The following is a 20,909-nucleotide window of genomic DNA, read 5'->3' as shown; positions in this document are numbered from 1 at the left end:
ATTTCACTGATGTAAATGATGATAGAGTTGAGGCTTTGCTACTCTATCTTTGATGGTTGGAGATGGCTTTCACATGGCCCATCAGTGATATGGAAATGGCCACATCTAAGGGTTGAATATAGCCTGTAAAATGAGCATGAAGCCTGAGGCTTTCGAAACCCAAAACACCTTGGCTTAGAGTTTATATTGTAGTCAGTACTGTAGCTCCTTACAGTTAACCTTGGAAGAACTTTGCAACAGAAAGTGAGTGATGCTGTATCATATAATAATATTTTCTCATCTCTATCCAATTTGTCTTTGCCTCCTTTCCCTCTGGTTGACCTCCTCTCTTCAAAATCCTTGCTCCCCCTCTGGCTGCCCTCTACCCTAAATGCCCTCTCACAACTTACTGCAGATCCAGTTTGCTGAGTATTTTAATTGCGTCTCCAAATCTAAATATACAACCTCTCTCCTATCAAACCTAGCTTACATAGATTTGCACTTAATGGCCTATCAGGTTACGTATTTATTGATAAAGCAGCACTATTTAGCCCTGAGTACCTGGCTTCCCGCATACCTGCGCCAGCTCTTTAGATCCCAGCCAGTTACTCTGACAATGCAACGTCAGATAACAGAGACACGTCCCACACAGAGGTAACATCCTACAGTGGTTGATGGGGGGAAAAGGGGTTGTTTTGCTGTCTCTGTCCAGGCTCAACTCACGTCATTAAGAAGAGTTAACTAAAAATAATTACTTTTAACTGGGTTCAGCTAGAGAGCCACATATAGAGGCCTGGGGACATACAATACAGCCAGGAAGTGACTACAACCCTCTCTCCATCGATAACACCAGCATATCTCATTACCGTGGCGACCTGCGGTACACTGCCATTCGGTCTTGATCATATAAAACCCATTTCAGTGCACCATCCCCACCGGAGAACCAGCGGAGTGGAATATTCATTATTCAAATTTTAAGCATTGGGAATCCCAATATGTTACTAAGGCCAGATGAGATGAGATGAAATAGCTTAGCCTTTTGTCCAGGGAACATTGACTAATCGTCTCGCTCCCCAAAAATCAATTTCCCAGCCGTAAGCATCAGACACTTTTGATTGTACTGTACTGTTGAAGACCCCCCACCACTATCACCTAATACTCCTGCTGGCTGCCCAGAATAACTTATTGATTAGTGATTATGTTACGGGAGGTGTGGGTGGCCGGGGGCGGAAGACGGACTGGCCTCAGTCATCTCCACAAGGCTAAATTTGGGTCCCTCTGTTACCAGATCCAGCGCATACTGACACTATCTCCAGCTGCCACCAGCCCTGCTCTCTGGAAGAGGACAGAAAATAAGTCCGTTTTCTGGAAATATAAATATGAAGAGAATTTGTTGTAAGGGGGGGGGGGTGTTTGAAGCAGAACCGCACAACAGGGAATTCGAGATAGATCGTAAATTCTTAGATGTGGTCTGCTATATAAAGAAGTAAGCACAAATATTTCAAAACAGACATGGTTGATTATTACGTTTGCTGGCTGTGGTGAAGGTTCTGGCTGAGGGATGGACTGTTTCACCCCCAGGGTATTGGGCCGAGCTCTCTCTCTCTCTCTCTCTCTCTCTCTCTCTCTCTCTCTCTCTCTCTCTCTCTCTCTCTCTCTCTCTCTCTCTCTCTCTCTCTCTCTCTCTCTCTCTCTCTCCCTCTCTCTCTCTCTCTCTGATTCTGTGCTGAGGCTGAAAAGTGGCTGTGATCAATACCTGCAGGCCCTTTCCACAGTGCCAGAGGGCTGTTTATGTGTGTGTTTGTGTGCGTATGTGTGCTGTGTCAGCATCCACTCAGGACTTCATCAAACAACCTCCATACTTCGACTCCACACATACATACACACAAGACGCCCACATCGGCCAATGCCCCTCGTGAACGCTTGCTCATTTTCACCCATTTCCTCCTTCTCGCCAACGAACCCTGTCACACACTCACTCACACACACACAAATCCACACCTCCTTCCATTCTAGGCCATCCCAACGCGGATGTTAAATACCATTCAAATGTCAGCCTCCCGTATTGATTGGAATGATAATTCTGAAAGGTAGGAGAGATGGCTTGTTGATGCTAAGCAGGCGCGTGACGGCCCCGAGCATCCTTCACTGTCACAAAGTTGCCATGTAAGGGTTCCCGGCTCTGCTGGCAGAATGTGGATGGTGGTTTACGTTAGACCACCGAGGCCGTATGTTTCTGTCATTAATCATTGTACTCACGGGCCTGTGACAAGCAGACGGGGATTCATGTTGAGAGAGAGGGGTCATTTTTTAACACCCTCAGATCAGAAAGGCTGTGTGTGAGTGAGTGTCAGACCGCAGGGTTTGTTCATCGTCAGGTGGTTTTCCTTTACATGTCGTTCTTGTGAAAAGACATTTAACAGTTTACAGGTTTCTTTAAAATTTAAATCTGCTAAATGTATCTTTCCTGCTTATGCTTTTATGTAAGCTTCTGTTACCAGCTATGTCAGCGATGCCAGTTTTGTTTTACATAATGTGTGTGTGTGTGTATGTGTGTGTGTGTGCGTGTATCATCGTGAAAGATGAAAAGATCCTGGAGACACATATTGTCCTGGGAACTAACACAGGGACGGTTTCAAATATTTTGCCGGGTGTTTATATATCTGTCTGTCTGTCTATGGACATTTTTTGTTATTTTATCTTCCCAACCCTGCAAGATACATGTGTGTAGTTGAGATCCAAATGAAGGCAGAGTTCAAAGATGGGTGGGGTCCGAGTAAGGGCACTAGAAGTAGGGGGGTTGGAAAGGGGCCATTGCCCACCCCCGCTAATTTGGGCGTTGGAGCTGGTGTGATCCCAAACAAGATGCTCTCTATTTTTAGTTTTGGCTGGTGTCATTTCAATGGATACATTTGAATGATGCTTGGCGATTTGATCACACAATGTTTTGTATTTAGTGGAGCTTTAGGGTAGCTGTTTAAACTAAAGAGTTAACTCTTACACCTATGGTATTCACTGTAGTCATGCAGGTAGCTTGAACTTTATCTGTTGATGTTTTCGTCCGTGTGATTTTTGCTTCTACCCAATTATGATGGAGGGGAATGGAAGCTTGTTTGTTACTCTCAAAATCCTAAAAATGAAATACACCAACTTCTGCACCAGAATAAGCAGTGGGAAACGTTTTACTATCCTTACACTGTGTATAGGTTTTGTGCTACAATGTAAATAGAATAAAAGTGTATGACAGCAGAGACACATGCAGCTTCTAAAGTAGTCACAAAGACTTATTTTTTTGCCTTCATTTCTGCCTTTGTGTATGTGTCTTTGTTAAAAAGGGCACTAACATAATGGTTTCTGGTCTCTTTTCACATCAAATTATGATTGGTTTGTAAATGTGCTGCATATTGTCTTTGTTTGCCAAACCTTTAAAGCTGCACCAAGATTTTGACATTTTCATAATCATTCTTTTGCAATTATTTTGGAATAGTTGATCTTGTTTTACATCATACTGCAGTTTTCCATTTGGCTCCAAGTGAGTGAACATATGCACATCCCTAATTGAGACAACATTGACCCTCACCTGGCAGGTACCTCGATGTTGGAGATGGCATAGAAGTACTTGAGTAGGTTGTCTCTCTGGACATAGGTGCCTCCGAGAGCAGGCCTGAGAAGCCTCATCCTAAGGTTGGTGAAGGTGAAGAAGTCCCTCAATCCCTTCATACTTTCCATGCGAGTGTACAGGCTGTCCATGTTCTGCAGCCGTTGTCCTGCAAACACAGCAAAGCGTGCCCGCACCTCGAACTTCACATTCTTGTCGTTCTTGGAGCCGACCCAGCGCGAGTACTGCTCGGTGCAGATGACCCGTGTGATGTTGGCGGGCGAGAGGTCACGCACGCGTTTCGGTTGCATGTTGAAGGCATCCATGCAGTCGTCTGCGTAGAACTGGTAGGGCTGCCAGGAGCGTCCGTGGTCCATGGACTTATCCAGTACCATGATTGTAGGACGGCCGTACTCAAAGGTGATCTGGATGTCGTCTGAAAGCTCCAGACTCTTGTTCCAGGCCATGGTGATGTTGGCCAGCAGGGGCTCTGGGTGGCGTCTCCATGTGACTGTCTGCCAGTAAGTGAGTAAACCGGTGCGTTCTTTGTCCTGCATCAGCTGTGGAGGGTGGGCCAAGTCTGGGTTAGAGGCATCGCACTCATCACTGCACAGGTACGGGTTCTCCTAAAAGAGAGATGAAGACAGAGCAGGAATACATCAGTCAGGGTTTGAGAATAATCTAATAATAGCAGCCTTTTAGATAATAATACTGTTTATAAAAGTATTATATATATTGTAATTCAATTTAAAAAATTGAGTGTGTACATCCTTGAATAACTGTTAATTTTTACTATACAGAATTTTATATAATATCTGCTGTGGCTATACCACTGCTGTACTAGCATGTTTTTTTTTTATAAGCAAGGCACTTCAATAAAAACCTTTATTTTGTGAAAAACACAATGAGAGAATGAGAGAACAGTAACAGTAACCATTGTGTCAGAAGAGAAGATTTAAACAATGTTTTTTTTGCGCTGTAGCAATTAAAAAATGAACAGGAAGTGTAGATGCCTCGGCTTTGAATGACTTCAGCACATCTGCGCCCACAGGACATCACTAGTGTCTCCCACTGCTCTGGTTTGATCTTGGTCCACTCTTATTGCAGCCTCTTTCACATTTCAGTAACTGTAGTGGGTTTCTTAGACATTGCTTTGTTGCCAAGGATTTTCCAGAGATTCTCTATGGGGTTTACAGCGGTACATATTTTCCCAGCAAAAATGGCAATTAATGAAATTACTTCAAAGTAATTGCCACACAGTGATCATGGGGACTTTGGGGGTCACTGAGGGAGTTTCCTGCTTTGCCAATTTTGTAATCCAGCCTCACACAAACTTGGTTTTAATGTAATTGCAGCTAAAAATGTTTCAATTCACGAGACAACAACCATTTTAGCTTTAGAGAGAATTTGTATTACAGTTTCTCCTCTGAATTGTCCCTGTAAAGCATAGATGTATCCAGATCACTTGACTTGGTCCCTCTCCACAAAAAAATGCCCATCTTGCTCCCAGAAAGGATGAGGAGGGCCTTCATCTCATTGCCAAGGCAGTGAGGGACAGAGACTTTAAAAGTAAACTTGCCAAACAACACAGCAACAGGAAGTGTGAAGGTCAAGTGGATCGTGCATCATCACTGTCTTTGCATAGACAGCAGAGTGCTGCTGCACTTTTTAACTCCAGAGAATTGATCCTCCTCTTCTAGCGATGCCAAGACTTTAAAGCGGCGGCCACTCTACAGAACTCAGAAGTCAACAGATTATTCACACTCTTCACACGCAGCATCTTTCCACCTGCACTAAGAAAGGCCTTTCACCCGCTGTTAGGAAATCTGATGCCTCTTATATAAGAAGAAAAAGGAATTATCAGCTCATTCAGATTCTTACATTTCCATTTTGCAAATTATGTCCTGTCCTGTCTCGCCCATTGAGAGTTTTCACAAAACTTTGTGAAGTTTAAAATCCTTTCGCCCTGACAAGTTTCCCCAGGATCCCTAATTCCTCACTTACTGTCTCGTCATATTGAGACGTATTTCAGTAAAATTGATGAAGCTGACTCTTGTAAGCCAGTTGTCTGACATCTACATCACCACCAAAGTTAAATATTTACACAAAGAAATCCCAGAGCTCCGCACAGTCATCTCTCCTGGTGCTTAATTTGCAAAATGCAGCTCTGACACTGTTTGGATTGTATCACTTTCAGGAGACTCGTTGTGCCCCCAGGTTGTACTAATTAGACTGATAAGGGGTTATTATTTTATGAGATATTTAGTCGCAAACATTCATTGTATCAAACGGGTCATTATTTGTGTTATTTGCAATTTTATTTAAGTTTGAGAATTAGCTGCTGGGGCCTGTGAAGTTTCTACTCGGCTGTGTTTCCACCCTCCGCTCCTGTTTTGTGCACTAACTGATTCAATCTTATAGCTGATGTTATCATTCTTCTTTTATTTATTAAGAATCCAACAGTCTAAATTTTAACAAGCTCTTGATGAGGTGCAGAGTCTTAAAATATCCTTCTTTTTTCTTCCATCTCCTCCCTCCTTCCCTTTTTTCCTTGTTTTTTTCCTTATATTATTTTTTGCTGGTCGTGTTATTACTACTTATAATTGTAGTGTTTAAATGACAATTGTGTTGGCAACAACAACAACTACACAATAAAGCAGATTCACTTCAATAATTATTTTTAGATATTTAAATATAACGTGCCAAAGAACAAATGACAAGCAGTTGTAAGAGGCAAAGCCGACAAGATAAGCCCCAGTGACATCAAATATGTGCTGCTTTAACATCTGGCCTGCATGTGACAAACAAATGAATAGCAGCAGCTTGTTTGCAATTCATGATCCCAGTTTCATCTTCTCCACTATTAGTCAAAGAAAGAACTTTCTGCTGTATGTTTTTAACCTTGTAGTCAGTTCGGTGTGTCGCTAATTTTGTAAGGCACACTTTTAAGAATTACACTCAATAACGCTCGAAAGAAGTTAAAAAGTGAAAAAACTACTCACGGCAAAGAGTAATCATAACCATTAAGAGCGGATCTCAAGTGGATTTTCTCAACAACCGCTCATCTGATCGACTTTACACCCCTGCATTACACTACTGATCGGCATGCTGGGTACAGCTCGCTACAGAACATTCAAGAACAGATGAACAAAAGGAAACTGGTTACTCTACATTATAGCAAACTCAGCATTTAATGCATCAGCGCCGTAACTTTTGGAATGAATGCTTCCCTGGAAATAACCTGGTCCTAAATAGCCAGCTGTTGACTCGTACGCTCTGGCATTGCTATGCAACTATGTCATGGCAGGTGTATTGTTCAGGACCAAAATCAATGCCAGCATTATTCCTTGCTGTTTGCACCGCTGGTAAACGCAAAGCAAAAGAAAACGTGTCGTAACATCATGTTTTACAACATGTAAAACCCAAGGCTAATCATAAGTTAAAACTCTTATTTACTCATGTTTCTTCATTTAACTTTATTCAAAACGACCAATTATTTTTTGAACAATCATTTCAAAACAGCTCGTAGAAGACGTGTGTCTCCGATATCAGCCACTCAGTATCTTAACCAATTCAAGAGGCCTCTGGAGCTCTCTTGAACCCGTTTAAAGACCTAAGAAGTTTGATTAAAAGCCTTCTTTTTTTAAAAGTTCATATAGTCACTTTTATCTTTATCTTTCCCAAGTTTGGTATTTAGCAGTTAAGGATGATAATACGGTCGATTAATGTGCCTTTTCCTTGATGATATCTCGAGATTTCTAAACCATGTCTAACAATAAACTTTGCAGAAGTAATTTAAAGAAAGACACGTCTTAATGGGCCAAAATCCGCGCAATATAGAATGAAATGTTTTATGCAGATTCACCCCGACTCTGATTAGAGTGATGCATAACATTAACTCACCTACTTGGTCATTTATCAAATTAGAGCCATGACTGAAGATACTGAAGTTACACTGAGAACATGAATTACACAAATTGATGGAACACTAATATAACGTAATGCTGCAACGCTTTAAGTTCAGCACAGCAGAATTGGATTGCGTAATGACTGTAAAGTGATATTCCCCCAAAAATCATTCAGTTTCTAACACTCACTGCCTGAAGACTTTAAAGGTGGCTGTAAAGAGTTGATTCCTTGATGGAAGTACATGAAATAGTTCATTGAGACGTGTAATGGTAAATTTGAATATTCCTTCTTCCTTGAGAAGCCTTTCAGACAGCAGAACAGAAGGATTTCCCCCCAAGATATCAGATCCCTTTTTCTTTTCCAGCCATTTGTGTATTTTAAAGACTAGACCTTGTAATTGCATTTCACGTTTCAGAGACAGTCAACTGCTCACTGTCTCATGATGTATTCAACCCTTGTGTATTCTGAACTGTGTTGATCAGACCTGTTAATTATACGGCAGGATGTCTGGGCTGGTCAACCCCACAGTAAGACAAAGGATGTAATACACATTCAAGGGGTGGGCTTTCGTCAGGTATAAATGTTCAAGGTTTCTTTTGCTCACTTGTCTTTCCTCATTCGAACCGCCCGCATGTCGATTGACCTTTTCTTTGCAAAGAAAATAAACTTTGTCGGCCGGCAAGAATTCGTTATTTCATTCTTCACCAAGAGCAGAAAATTTCCACGACAGACGCCAGTTGTGTATTTAGCTATATTTCGTGAGGAAATATATGTTTGTCGCATACTGACCTAGACACAGATGCAGCAGTGGTTTGTAGATGTTTTCATGAAGTAACATGAATTCCAGCTGACAAAACTATCTGCAGCAACCTTTCAAGGCTAGAGGCTGATTCCTTAACACTCAAAAGATACTGGATGGAGTATTACTTTAAACACCAGGTTCTCCCATATGATGTAAGCTCTAACGTGAAAGCAAGGCTGTATAATATCAATGTACTGTGCAAGAACAGATCATGTGTCACTGCTTCCTTTCAGACGTTCACCTTTTCACGTCTATTGCCAAGAAGCAGCAGACAGTTCTGCCTTTTTAATAAAGTCATTGGACTGTAGGGGAGGGGGGGAGTGAGCAGTCAGTCAAACCCACTCTAGTGGTCTAATAACAAAAGCAAAAGTTACAATCTTGCGAGGCCGAGATTATAAATCATCTGATTTATGGTGACAACTCAGAGTGGGAAAACTCCAAACATAAGCAAATGCTGAGCCGGTGCTGAGGGAAGCTGTACGGCTCAGAAGACGCTACACAGGATCATAATGCATGTGAAGACACAGCACCGGAGCCACAGAATCTTCATACTGAAACCTGCAGATAATCCATCTCTCGCCTCGCTGGAACGGCAATGGTAGCATTGTCCTCTATCTCATAACCCAATTATCCCTGTTGCACTGACTCTGATAGAGATCCCTGTCAGTGCAAACACATTTAGGATGTTAATCTACAATGCTCATAAACAACTGCAACTGGAACCGGTAATAAGAATTAGATAAAGGGCACTCTTACTTGCTAATGTTAGTTGAGAGCTACTCTGTACTGTAGCAGCCCAGCTGCTTTTGTTCCCTCCATAAGTGCGTCCCCTGACCTTAGTCCAGACACACGTTTACACACACGGGACTGGATTAGTAGGCTGTTGTTGTGGGGATGACCCTCAACCTACAAATCCTATTGAAAATGATCACACTGTCACACTGTCCCAGCTACAGTTCACACTCCATATAGGTCCGCTGCTGAATTGCGTTGATGACAGTTATGTTTCTGAGAGAGTGTGTTTGTGTGCAGACGAATCCGCAAACTGGCAGGAAGCAAAGACCAATGCAATATTTCTTTTACGTCTTGTTTTCTCTGTTGGATTTGAGCGTCTGGCCCAAAAGCTGCATGTTGCTGTTCATCAATCTGCTCTGACCTTTCCGAGCCCATTAGGATTAGCTACAGTAGTAGAGGTGATATGTACTGTAATATAGGCTGGACTTTTCTTTTTTTTTTTCTTTTTTTATCCCCCATGAGAGACTTACGCGCGAGGTTATGTTTAAGCCCTTTGTGCGCCCTGTCCTCCTTATCCCACTCTGCCTCCTGCTACTACTCTGCCCTGGCCTACTATATCTATGCCAGGATACACACACACACACCAACACTATCAAACACACACTCGCAAACACACACACATACATATACACACGCCGATCCTGGCCAACTGCTGCGGCAGGTGGCCCGCACGGCTAAGCCCTACAGTAATTATACTCGCTTGGATCCTGTCTCCACGACAACAGCCGCCATGATGCGTCTGCGATGAGTGACTTCCTTGTTTTTACTTGTGGGATAACATTGTGATTCTACACGTTAATAATGCCATTATGTATTTTCACCTGGGCTGCACGATATGAGAAAAATACGTAAATAGGATTATTTTTGACCGACTTTGCAGTTGATATATGATTCACATAATTGGAGGTAATTATTGTTGAGTCATTATTTTTATTTTCATTGAAAAAAGATCATGGTGGGATTTTTGGGAGGATCAGAATCAAACAAAGTTTTTTTTTTAAGTCGATTATGATTTATAGGCCGGGACATCTCTGCAGCACCACAATACTGCGACTGAAAAATGAAATCATCACAAAAGTGCCAAAAAATGTAGTTCCTCAAATGGCCACTTGAGGCTGGCTCCAGAAGCGAGTCACTCCCCATAGACCCCAGTGTTAAAATATCCAACTTTACAGCAGATATAAACATGTTTACAGTCTGGCAAACTTTATCCACGCCCCTTTTTTGTATTTGCACCGTCGGGCCCCACCAAGATGGGGACAACTATAGCCAAGAGGGGGCCACCCGCTTCTAGCTTCACTTCGGGTCTGCAGAAACCCATGCATGACATCACAGAGACTACTTTGTCCATATTTTATACAGTCTATGACTTACACAGAAATAAAGCATAAGGACTATTGTGCTATGCAAGACCTTGGCTGTCTCTTACCTAGCTTTTATGACCCCCCCCCCCACACCCACACACACACACACAAATATCTTCTGTCACCACCTTGCCCTCTCTCAACTCTTTATTTCCTTCGTCCACTTATAGAAGTTTCTAAGTTATATTGCTAGCAAGGGGAATAAAGGTAGAGACACACACTCAGAGAACACAATTTATTTTGTTTTGAAGAAACATCGAATGAAATGACCCTCCCATTAAAAAGGCCACAGAGGGGAAGAGAAAGGGATATTGCTTTTTCACTTATAACGTTAATCTTTTATTTCGTTGGAGGTTTTTCCATCATGCTCGCTCTTGTTACCCTTAGTGAAGATGGTGTGTCTGCGTGTGTGTTGCCTGAAAAATGTGTGCATACATGAGTGTGTATGTGTATATTTGAATTACAAATCCTTTTACTTTGATTACCAGAAACGGTGATTATTCGCATGCTGTAAAATGTCTCACAAAACAGCAGTCGACAAGTGTAAATGTGTCTGAGCTGTGTGTGTGTGTGTGTGTGTGTGTGTGTGTGTGTGTGTGTGTGTGTGTGTGTGTGTGTGTGTGTGTGTGTGTGTGTGTGTGTGTGTGTGTGTGTGTGTGTGTGTGTGTGTGTGTGTGTGTGTGTGTGTGTGTGTGTGTGTAAAAGTAAAAGAGTGCAGTAGGCATGTGTGACTGTGCTGGAGGAGGAGAGTAGAAGGACAGAGCAGTACACCATGCTGCTCCAAAGCAGCAGCAGAGCTTGTCCCTCTCAGATCACCACAGTCGGACCAGGATGAGTTATATTAGGAGCTTATCTTAGAATTCAGGTAATGCTTCACAGAAGATACAGTGCACTCAAAGAACAAAAATATCCGGGGCAGTTGCTTTTTTTTTTCTTGATGAGGTGAATTCAGGTAAAAGCTATTAGCTTTTATTGATGTCTGTTATTAAATCTAAACCAGTCACAAAGGAGGAGATGTAGATAAAAGGAGGCAGATGGGCCGGAAAATGATTTTAAGCTTTCTGACAAATGCCGTGGATTGCGCAACAGAGATCTTTATGTTATGCTTTCTGTCTTTCTTAAAGAGCGCTCCACAGATTCAGCATTGAAGTCATGTAACGGTGTCAGACTCATGATTAAAAAAAGGATCAAAATCGAGCGGCAGAAGCAGAGATATTGTACTCCACGCTTTCTTCTTCCTTGTCAAAACCTGGCTACATTACCCACAATGCAACCAGGGTTTGAATTAAAAGTAAAATCAACAGGTCCGGGGAGTCGAATCATTTATACTCTCTATCCTTCTTACTTGTTATCATGAATATTACAATATATGTTCAATATTCATGCCTGGAAGACTCTTGTAATAGTATTTCAGACAAGCCTAAAGTGGACCATACCATTTCTAAACCTTGACGTTAGTTGAGCGTCTTGTCTGCCTGCCTCGCTCCCAATCCCTGCAGTGCCCCACGTCCTCATTAAAGTCTACACTTGCGTGTGTCTCATAAGCCGCTGGAGAAGATGTAGTAATGAAAGCAGCTAGCTTTCTAGCTAGTTTAATAGTTTCTACGGGTGAAGGCAAACATTAGCTAGTTTCTGACTTTTGCCTCAAATAGGTTTTTGTGTGGTATGTGCCCCTTGATCTGGTGTAACAGATTTTATTAATCATAAAACTCAGACATTACACTAAATAGGCAAGGTACTGTAGGGATTTAGGGTGCATTCACACTGTCCATCCGTACCGTGCCCCGGGCTTTAGGGTTTTATTAAGATTTTATTAAGAACTTCAGTGGAAAAAATATAAACTCAAACCAGATTTTCTGTAGAATTTGAGTTAGTATGTGCATGTTATTTTCAATTTAGACAATATAATAGTTTATCCTGATATCTATTTTGTCCCTTGATTATTATAACATTTACTCACCAATTCTATTTTATAGATTTTTGTGAAATGTGGACTTCAGGAAGAACAATGGTAATTGGGGATGAGCGCATGTGTCTCCTATAGATTTCCAGAAAGTTTGAAAGCAACAGAAACCATCTCAAATACTTGTCTTTGGGAACGTCCAGGGGATTTCCTTCTGCCTATTTTTGAGATGGATTCTGTTGCAATTGAAGTTTTGTTGGAAAGCTGCCAAAACTCTACAGTTAAGGTTGTAAGTAAAAATTTGATCATGAACAACAATCATAAGGGACACAAATATGATTAAAACCACCCGGGACAGATTTCCTTTTGAATTATGACTCAAATATTGTGGCCGGTGTACCTCTCATACATAAAACAAACAAATACTGGCTCTGTAGCTTCTATACTTATGGTCTCTACTCAGCCATCAGTCCTGAGATCCTGATGGACGATGCAAGGTTTGCTAAGTTCACCTCAGGCTGTCTAAGCCCCTGCGGCCAATCCCTCTTACTGTAGTATCACCTCAGTCAGGGATAAATCTCACTTATAACTATCCCCGCGTTCTGCCAACACATCTAAACACTCTCTGATCACTTTCAACTGTGTCCTAATGGGGAAGCAAGCCATGCCATTACATCACTACACCCTCCCCCACCTCCCTTGTTCGTACAGTCACTCTCTCTGTCGCTCTCTTTAGCTGTCTGTTTCTTTCTCTCTGTTCCCTTCGTTAATTATGCCCTGCACTGTCAAACCTGCTCACGCTGCGGCCAAATTCCCCTCCCGGGAGTATTATTAGGACACTGGCCACCTGGGCTAACTTTTACCCCGGGGAGGTGCATCAGGGATAGCCCGTTGTTGGGTACGGGTGGCCCTTTTTCATGGCCTCAATGGCCCACTGCTGGGGAGGGCAGGCCAGTCGGGCCTGGCAGGGCTACACTGGGCAGGGAGTATGAAGTATGGCTATAGGCCCAGTCTGGGAAGCACTCATCCACGCTACCAGCTGCCATCTTCCTCCCCTTCCTGCATGCTCCCCTTCCGCTGCTGCGCGGCTTCTCTCTCTTCTCAAGTCTATTTTTAGAGCTGGCTGATTTCTACCTTCTAAAATGGGCAAATGTGTTGTGGAACAGGAAGGTGTGCTTTATTTTTGTTGTCTTTCTTAGACATACTACCGTGCACTGTCAGCCAACTCGTGCACATGTTTCACACACTCCTGCTGGTCCTCTCTAACGTCACAGTGCACTGTACATTCCCCTACACATGCACACATCGTGAATTTGCATCCGGTTGCTCTCTGTTCTCAGGGGACCCAAGGGAGATGGTTGATTGAAGGTTTCGGTTCAAAACCAAAAAAGCGAAATAACAAACAACAGCACACTGAGACCTTTTTGAATGCAGCATTTTTTGTATCGACACCGAGTGTACCACTGTGGAACTGTGGTCTGATTTCATCTTTCTGCTTAGCTAAGCTTGGATCTTCCTCACCTCTCCCTCATCATTAGCTATCCCCCTCTGCAACACACTGCCTCAACCCCCCTCAAACCTCCTTACTCCATCATCCTCAACTGCAAGCTAAGACTCCATAGTAGTTATCATACGGAGAAACTACAAAGAAACTACTGAAGCTCCAAGCACGGCAATAGTGACAGTAGCATCTTTGTCACAGTGTTGGAAGTCCGTCATGTTGAAAGAAGCCAACATGCTGGCCTTTTTGGCTGAGGAGGAAGGATGCTGCATTCCCAGGGAACAAGAGAGATAAATAGAGTGGGGAAAAAAATGCATCCCTTTAGAGATGGAGGGACCAAAAACTACTGTAAATCTGCGAGCAGGGAAAGCTACAGCATGGCTCAACATCAAAAACCCCGAAAAGTGAATTCTCCCGTAGGTTTTAGGAACACTGGAGCACTCATAGGGTGTAAGAAGAGGGTAAAAAAAGTATTTTGCATCTTCCGCAGTATGTCTCAAGTCTTATTAAGGATGAGCAGCTCTGCGTATTGGGTGATGCAGTTTTTTTTTCCACTTCCCCCGACTTTCCCTTGACTTGTGGTATTGCTGAATGAGTGAATGTAAATGTACACCAATTAGATAAGAAACCAGCTTTTCTGAAAAGCTGCCAAATCCGGGGGCAAGAGAAAGAGGCAAAAAAATGCTTCTTTCTTGAAAATAAATGATCTGTTTACCAATGACCCTCAACTAATGCTCTGTCAGCGAGTCCAAAAGAAAGACAGTGGAGGTGAAATGGCCATGATTCCCTGCTGGGAGTAAATATGTATGTAGTGATACCCCACCCAAAATTCAGAGATTTTCTGTTAGATAAAAGCAAAAATATGGATTATTACATGCCGGAAAAGCTATTTTTAGCTCAATAGGTCCTTAAATAGCAAGAAATAAGTCAAATAAATTTCCAGTGACAGTATTAAACCTGCTCTGCTCTCTCATTATGAAGGACTTTGAGTCTGACATCCCTCACTTCTTAAGTAAACTTTCATCTCACAGCTTCTTAGCTCTAAATCCCCAGCTTGTGCACCAGGGGGGCTGGTTGAATCCCCACAGCCACAGATGACCTGAGAAGAACCAGAACTTTCCACTATAAAGACCCTGTCCGATGTAAAAGTGCTGACTAAGACCAGACTCCTTCCTGTCCCGCCCTCTGTCCCTCTCTTTCTTTCTCTCTCATCAGCCTAGCACACTCTGGATCCTTGGGATGGAGCAACGCTGGCCAACCCTTGTAAGGAAGCCCATTAAGGAGCCCATCAATATTTCATCATTGCTCACTCAGAAACATAGTTATAGAAGTTTCCAGGCCAGGGCCATTAGGGGGCAGACGTCAATACGTTATGGCAGCAAGCATCTCTCTTCACGTCCAAGCCCCTCCCCTCCCCCTTGCCTCTGACCGTTTTCAAGAGAAAGTCATCTGAGAGGCTTTCATAAGACAACAGTGGTTTCCGCTACTTCTACATTAAACAAATCATTAACTATTAGGTATCCAAGGAGCACAATATCCTTTCCTGCGCCTGTCAAATGACCCCAAGTACTGTTATTAGTCTCATCGAGAGGAAGAGTGGGAGCCTGGAGGTGGAGGGTGGTTTGTAAAATCTATCTGAAGGTAACAAATCTCCAGTGACACAGAATACAAACACATAATTAACAGCATGACATGAGCGTATAATGTGATGTAAACCGGCTTAAACACTCTGGAGAAACACTTGTTGTGAGATCTTGACTCATGGCTGTGGAAACAGGTCTGGCACTTTCAGTACTGTCCAACTCAGTGAGTGGACAGTCGGCGTCAGTGGGGCGGTTATCATGGCGACGTACTTGCAGTCTCACACACACACACAGTGAGTCAAACCTCTAATGTAATACTTTCCCCTGAAGAGGCACGAGGGGGTTCAATTGCAGTCTTCTTAGGATTACAATGGTTTTATAACCCTTATTTCAAATTATTACACTTACATTAGCTGGGATGGGAACTAGCCTGCAGGCTAAAATGTGTTAAATATTGCTGTAGCAGACATTTTAACGAGTTTTCCCGCAGCTCACCCTTAAGTGTCCTTGGAACTAAAAAGGTCCCGTTATATGCATTTTACCGGAGGAAATGTGAGGTCCTCTAGAAGCCCTAATCAAACCGGATCCCAAGCTGCCAAGTCCATACTAATGTAAACAACACCTCTGGACCTCTCTGAGGGAGGTCGAGCAATGCCAAGTCATTGCACCTATGTCATCCGTTTTAGGTCCCTATAGCCTTTAAGTGTGAATCCTGCTCTGACTAATTAGACCTTTTTTTCTGTCGTAACTTTGCACTGTTGTCACTGTTCAGCATAGTCACAAACCCTGTGACCTTGTGGAATTCCAAAATGGTTGTCAACTTTTTACTTTTTGCAATTATATTTTAATGACCAACCAAAGTATGAAGCGCATTTGCATCATGTATACACTTTTAACACATTCAAATATTAGAGTTTCTATACATTATAAAGTTATTAATAAAGGTTTAAAATGCTGTACAAGCCCTGACTTGGACTCACCAGAGTGCAGAACCTCTCGGGCGGGTTTCCACAAGTGATTCCGGGCGGATCCACCTTGATCCGCATGTAGTCTTTCATGGACGCGGTTTTTGGCTGGCACGCGTACTGCTCCCACACCGAGCCCTCATCCGTGCTCACCAGGGACTTGCACAGTTCGTACTGGCCCAGAGTGGAGGCCAAGCAGTGCAGCAGCAGCAGAAACACAGCCTGGAGGAGCATGGCAGGCTGGGGGGGAGTTTGGAGCGGGGTCCGGCACAGGGTGAGGGGGCCACGGAGCTCAGAGGAGAGATGACGAGCATGGAGCGGTGATCATAAGGAAATAGTGGACATCCCTGTTACCATACTGCTGTGCTGTGAATGGAGAGGTGCAGGTAAATTGACGCAACTCGCCTCCAGGCTTATAGATGCCCTAAATGACAGGAGTACACTGTATCAGCTGTAACATTTGCTCAGTGTCTCTTCACAAGTATTGACGGTCCCCAGAAAGCCGAGAGAGGGATGCTTTCTTGTTTTGACGGCTGACTTCCTGAGGAAGATGGGCAGTGAGCGGAGAGGCAGATAATGTTACAGAGATTAATCTCGGCATACACTTTAACCATAGTGTTGCAGGGAGTTGGGTGGGGGATGTTAATGCAGAGCCATGTCTCAGAGAGCAGTGTCCTGCAGGGAAACAGTGGAGCTGGTCGGGGAGGATGAAGGAGAAGTTCCTGCGTCTTCAGGTATATCCATTGGATGTTTGGCACTGGCCAAGCTCCTTTGATTGTCCTGGGGTGAAACGAGGACAAATGGGAGAGAAGTAGGGAGTTAGTGTGACAAGTAATGCATCTTCATCGATTCAGCACATCTTTAATCTCACTGTCAATGCAAGAATATATTTTTCAGAGCTCAGCTTTAGATGAAATTCATCCTGCATGCTATTTCTCTTTTGCATGAATAAAAGTTTAATGTCGGTCTTTGAAATGTACATGCAAATGATCGGATTGCGTTCTTATTTTTTTAGTTTAATTAACCACTTAAATAAGATTAATTTAGCTTGGAGAGTAAAAAAACAACAACAACATTTGTCTCCAGAATATATAAAGAGAACTTTTAAGTGAATGTGTGGCACAGCAAGCTGGGTTCAAGCAGGTCAAGTGTGGTTAAACCCGCCTCTTTAGTCGGCAATATTTAATATGAAGAGTTGCACATTAAGAGTTAAGAGTTGCACATTAAAAACGCACTAAAAAGCGCAGCATTTTATGCATAACCTTGTGCGTAAAAACACGTGCTGGCTGCTGCCGCGTGCCGTGCGTGCGAGAGTTGTAATTGCTCATCTAATGCTGGAGCTGGAGAGTAGGTTACAGCTGTTGACATATACACATTTATATAATTGCACTGCCAGAAATATACATTTAAAGGGAACGTAAAGGGACATTTAATAGCATGCCTGGCCTTTTTTCCTTCAAATCTGAGAAAATGTGCAAAGAGGAAAGATAATTTTACGCACAGATCAACTTCATTTCCTTGCATCAAGTGTCATTTTCTTGTGAGTTTATTGATTGTAGGCCCGATGTTACTCTGTCTTACTTCAGCATACTGTCATTAACGTAATAATAAACTTTATGCAAAACAGATTGCACTGGAAGTAGTTATTGCCGGATGTTTTGACTTAATCGAATTATAATTATGATTTTAAACGGAATACATGAATTCATCTGCTTGACGTTTTTTTTTTTTTTTTTTTTACAGCGTGCCCTGGTTGATCATAATCCGACTGTCATCCCGCACTGACAGAAGCCAGGTCCTTGCACAACCTATCCCACACAACCCCGTGGACTCTGACTTAGTTTAGTTGTCAAGTGAAGTCGCCTATTTCCCGGCACTGACAGTGTTGTAGGGGTGTGTCAGTCTCCACTGTAGCCCGGTGCACCCCATCGCGCAGCATCCCTCACACTGTGTGCATGTTCACAAATGAATGCATTAATGCGTTTGTCTGAAATAGTGCGGAATGAAGGTGAAAGTCCCCCTCGCCACTCTTGATTATCCCGGAGAGGTCCGGACATTAACTCACGGTGCAGACTTCAAAGAGCTTTAGCCAAAGAAAAAAAAATGCATCGTGTTGCGAGATGTTTTCTTATCAGATAAAGACACTTACTTCTGACACGCATCCGCGAGACACTTTGCGTGGCGTTGGAGTACGTGCACGTCCCCCTCTTTGGGCTGAAAAAAAAAAAAAAAAAAGATCCCCCCGATCATCCACTGTACTCGTCCCCCGGCCGCGGTCCTCTCTGTACTCCCGTTATCTGCTTGCCCCGTCTCGCTGTTTGTTTGTGCCTTCTGCCGGATACTTTTTTATTGGATTGCTGCGCCCGGTAGATCGGTGTCCTAGATCTAGAAACAGCTGGGAAAAGAGGACTGAAATCCAGCGTGAAGGAGTATCAAAAGTATAAAATATTGACTTTGTAGGAAAGGCTTGTGCCCGCCCTTCTTCCCCCCTCTCCTCCTCCTCTTCCCACTTTACAAGCTCGGGTTTATCCGGGATGCTCAAGGGCAGAAAGAAAGAGAGAAAAAAAAGGCTTTATGGAAAATATCACCCTCCCTCTCTCCCTCTCCCTCTCTCTCTCTCTCTCTCTCTCTCTCTCTCTCTCTCTCTCTCTCTCTATCCTCTCTCTCTCTCTCTCTCTCTCTCTCTCTCTCTCTCTCTCTCTGTTAATGCCCAGGCTAAATCCTTTTACCATCACTTTCAATCACTATCTGAGCTTTTATCTGCTCCAGCCCTGCTGCCTGAACCAGGGCGGTGCAACTTCCCCTCTCCGCTCCTGGTCCAAACTGTTTCCCACCAGGTCAGGCTTAAAGGACCAGTCGGAAAACCGGAGCTCTGATATTACTGTACTCTCACCCTTATGTGTCCAGATGTGTAAAACAAAAATGTACACACTGTTGACTTGGAGGGAGTAAAAAATATATATTCCTCTAACACTCCTTAAGGGACTTGAATGTAATTGTATGTGACCTTATCTGACATTATTATTCATCTCCTGTAATGCTGCAAAAAAAAATCCATACATCCCCCATAACATCTTATCAATCTTAAGTTTTGCTGTGGTTTCAGTCTGCAGTGCATACTGTATCAGTTATCTATAGGGTTATTATGCAGGATCTTAACGTATAGTTCAAATATAGAGTTCAAAGATGCACAGGTCAGGTGCAATGCTGTGTAATGGTTCCAGCGACAGCAGAGTTGTGCGCTGTCCGTGTGTGATATGGATAAGGGTGCTGTTATGGAGCAGGGCCTTCAGTTCTTCATGCAGGGGACGCCACACAGCATTAATCTCCAACTACAGCTGACACTGAAGCGGCTTGTTGTTGTTGTTATGTCCATAGCTTAAAAGTCCAGGGAGTTGCAAAACTATGCACGGTATGAGGTCATACAGTGGTTCCTAACTTGGGGGTGCAGCCACGATGTTGTTTGTTTTTTTATGTTCTTTTTAAAGGGGCACACCACTGATTTTACACATTTTGTTCAGTTTATCAGGGGGAGTCCTACTCAATTTGTAAAATGCATCATGTAGCTATTAGAGAGCATTCAACAGTTTGAAAAGATGACCCTGAAATACTCTATTGATCTGCATTATGGGAAATGTAGGTTCTAGCACTGTTGGAACTTGACCCATACCACAGACTAGACACCTCTGCTGCTTTGATTTTTACTTTTTCTTTGAAATAAAAATAAAAAACAAACAAACAAACAAAAAAACTTAACAAGCAATGAACATCCTGATTTTGCTGACCTCCAGTGGTTTAAATTCTCATCATGCTATAGTGAGCTAGAAGTGTATCAGTACACTGTGTCATCACGGTTAAGTGTGCTCACAGGTGCAACACAGCACACTTCTATACCCACCCAGAGGTGAAGCTTTGAAGCCTTCTGCTTTATAGTCTGACGTGAAGCTACTCTTTTAATCTGTCTCTTATGATTATCCCAACTTTATTGAAGTGCAGTACTAAATCGCTTAAGTACCCAGTTAATCTTGAGTTTTAATTTCTGATTAACCCATAGGTTTCTGAAGAGCTGAAATGAAGACCAACTCCGGTTGCTCCCATCTCTGCTCCTGTTACAGATGCGCGGAAAGGCTCAGACACCATCCAAAACTGCTGCTCTGCTCTGCTCTCTGCTACATTTATAAACTGAAATGAATTTTTTCCTTAATGATGAATTATTTCACCAACCCACAACCTATCCACTGTAAATCAGAATATTATTTTTTATGACCCCACCCATCCACCCACCCGATGGATGGATTGAGCACCGTCGACGTCCGTTCTCTCAACTTGATCCAATCGTACTCGCCTCTGGGAGTCGCTATCTTGTCAGACTTTGACTCCGCCTCATTTCCTCTTTAAGGTGAAATGAGGGGGAAAAAGGGCATTGATGTGACATTGGGGGGAGAGTATACTGTATACTGAATTAGCCCCATTAGCACCACCACTCGGGAGCTAGGCTAACAGAACACTC

General features: G+C 43.0%; 1 protein-coding gene across 1 annotated transcript in view; it reads right to left on the bottom strand.

The window, feature by feature from the left end:
- The window catches only part of ntng2b (netrin g2b), a gene marked incomplete at its 3' end in the record, with an annotated part of 67,354 nt that extends 50,700 nt beyond the window's left edge, over positions 1–16,654 (bottom strand). Inside the window, exons 1-2 of the mRNA XM_083929453.1 lie at positions 16,415–16,654; positions 3,560–4,203 (exon numbers count right to left, since the gene is read on the bottom strand). Of these exons, the coding sequence (XP_083785579.1) occupies positions 3,560–4,203; positions 16,415–16,633 (863 nt within the window). The 5' untranslated portion in view covers positions 16,634–16,654. The remainder of the gene's footprint in view (positions 1–3,559; positions 4,204–16,414) is intronic.
- Between the last annotated feature and the right edge of the window lie 4,255 nt (positions 16,655–20,909).

This window comes from Echiichthys vipera (assembly GCF_963691815.1).
Source record: "Echiichthys vipera genome assembly, chromosome: 16".
In the NCBI taxonomy this organism is placed as follows: domain Eukaryota; kingdom Metazoa; phylum Chordata; class Actinopteri; order Perciformes; family Trachinidae; genus Echiichthys; species Echiichthys vipera.
This window is presented reverse-complemented; position numbering and strand designations above follow the sequence as displayed.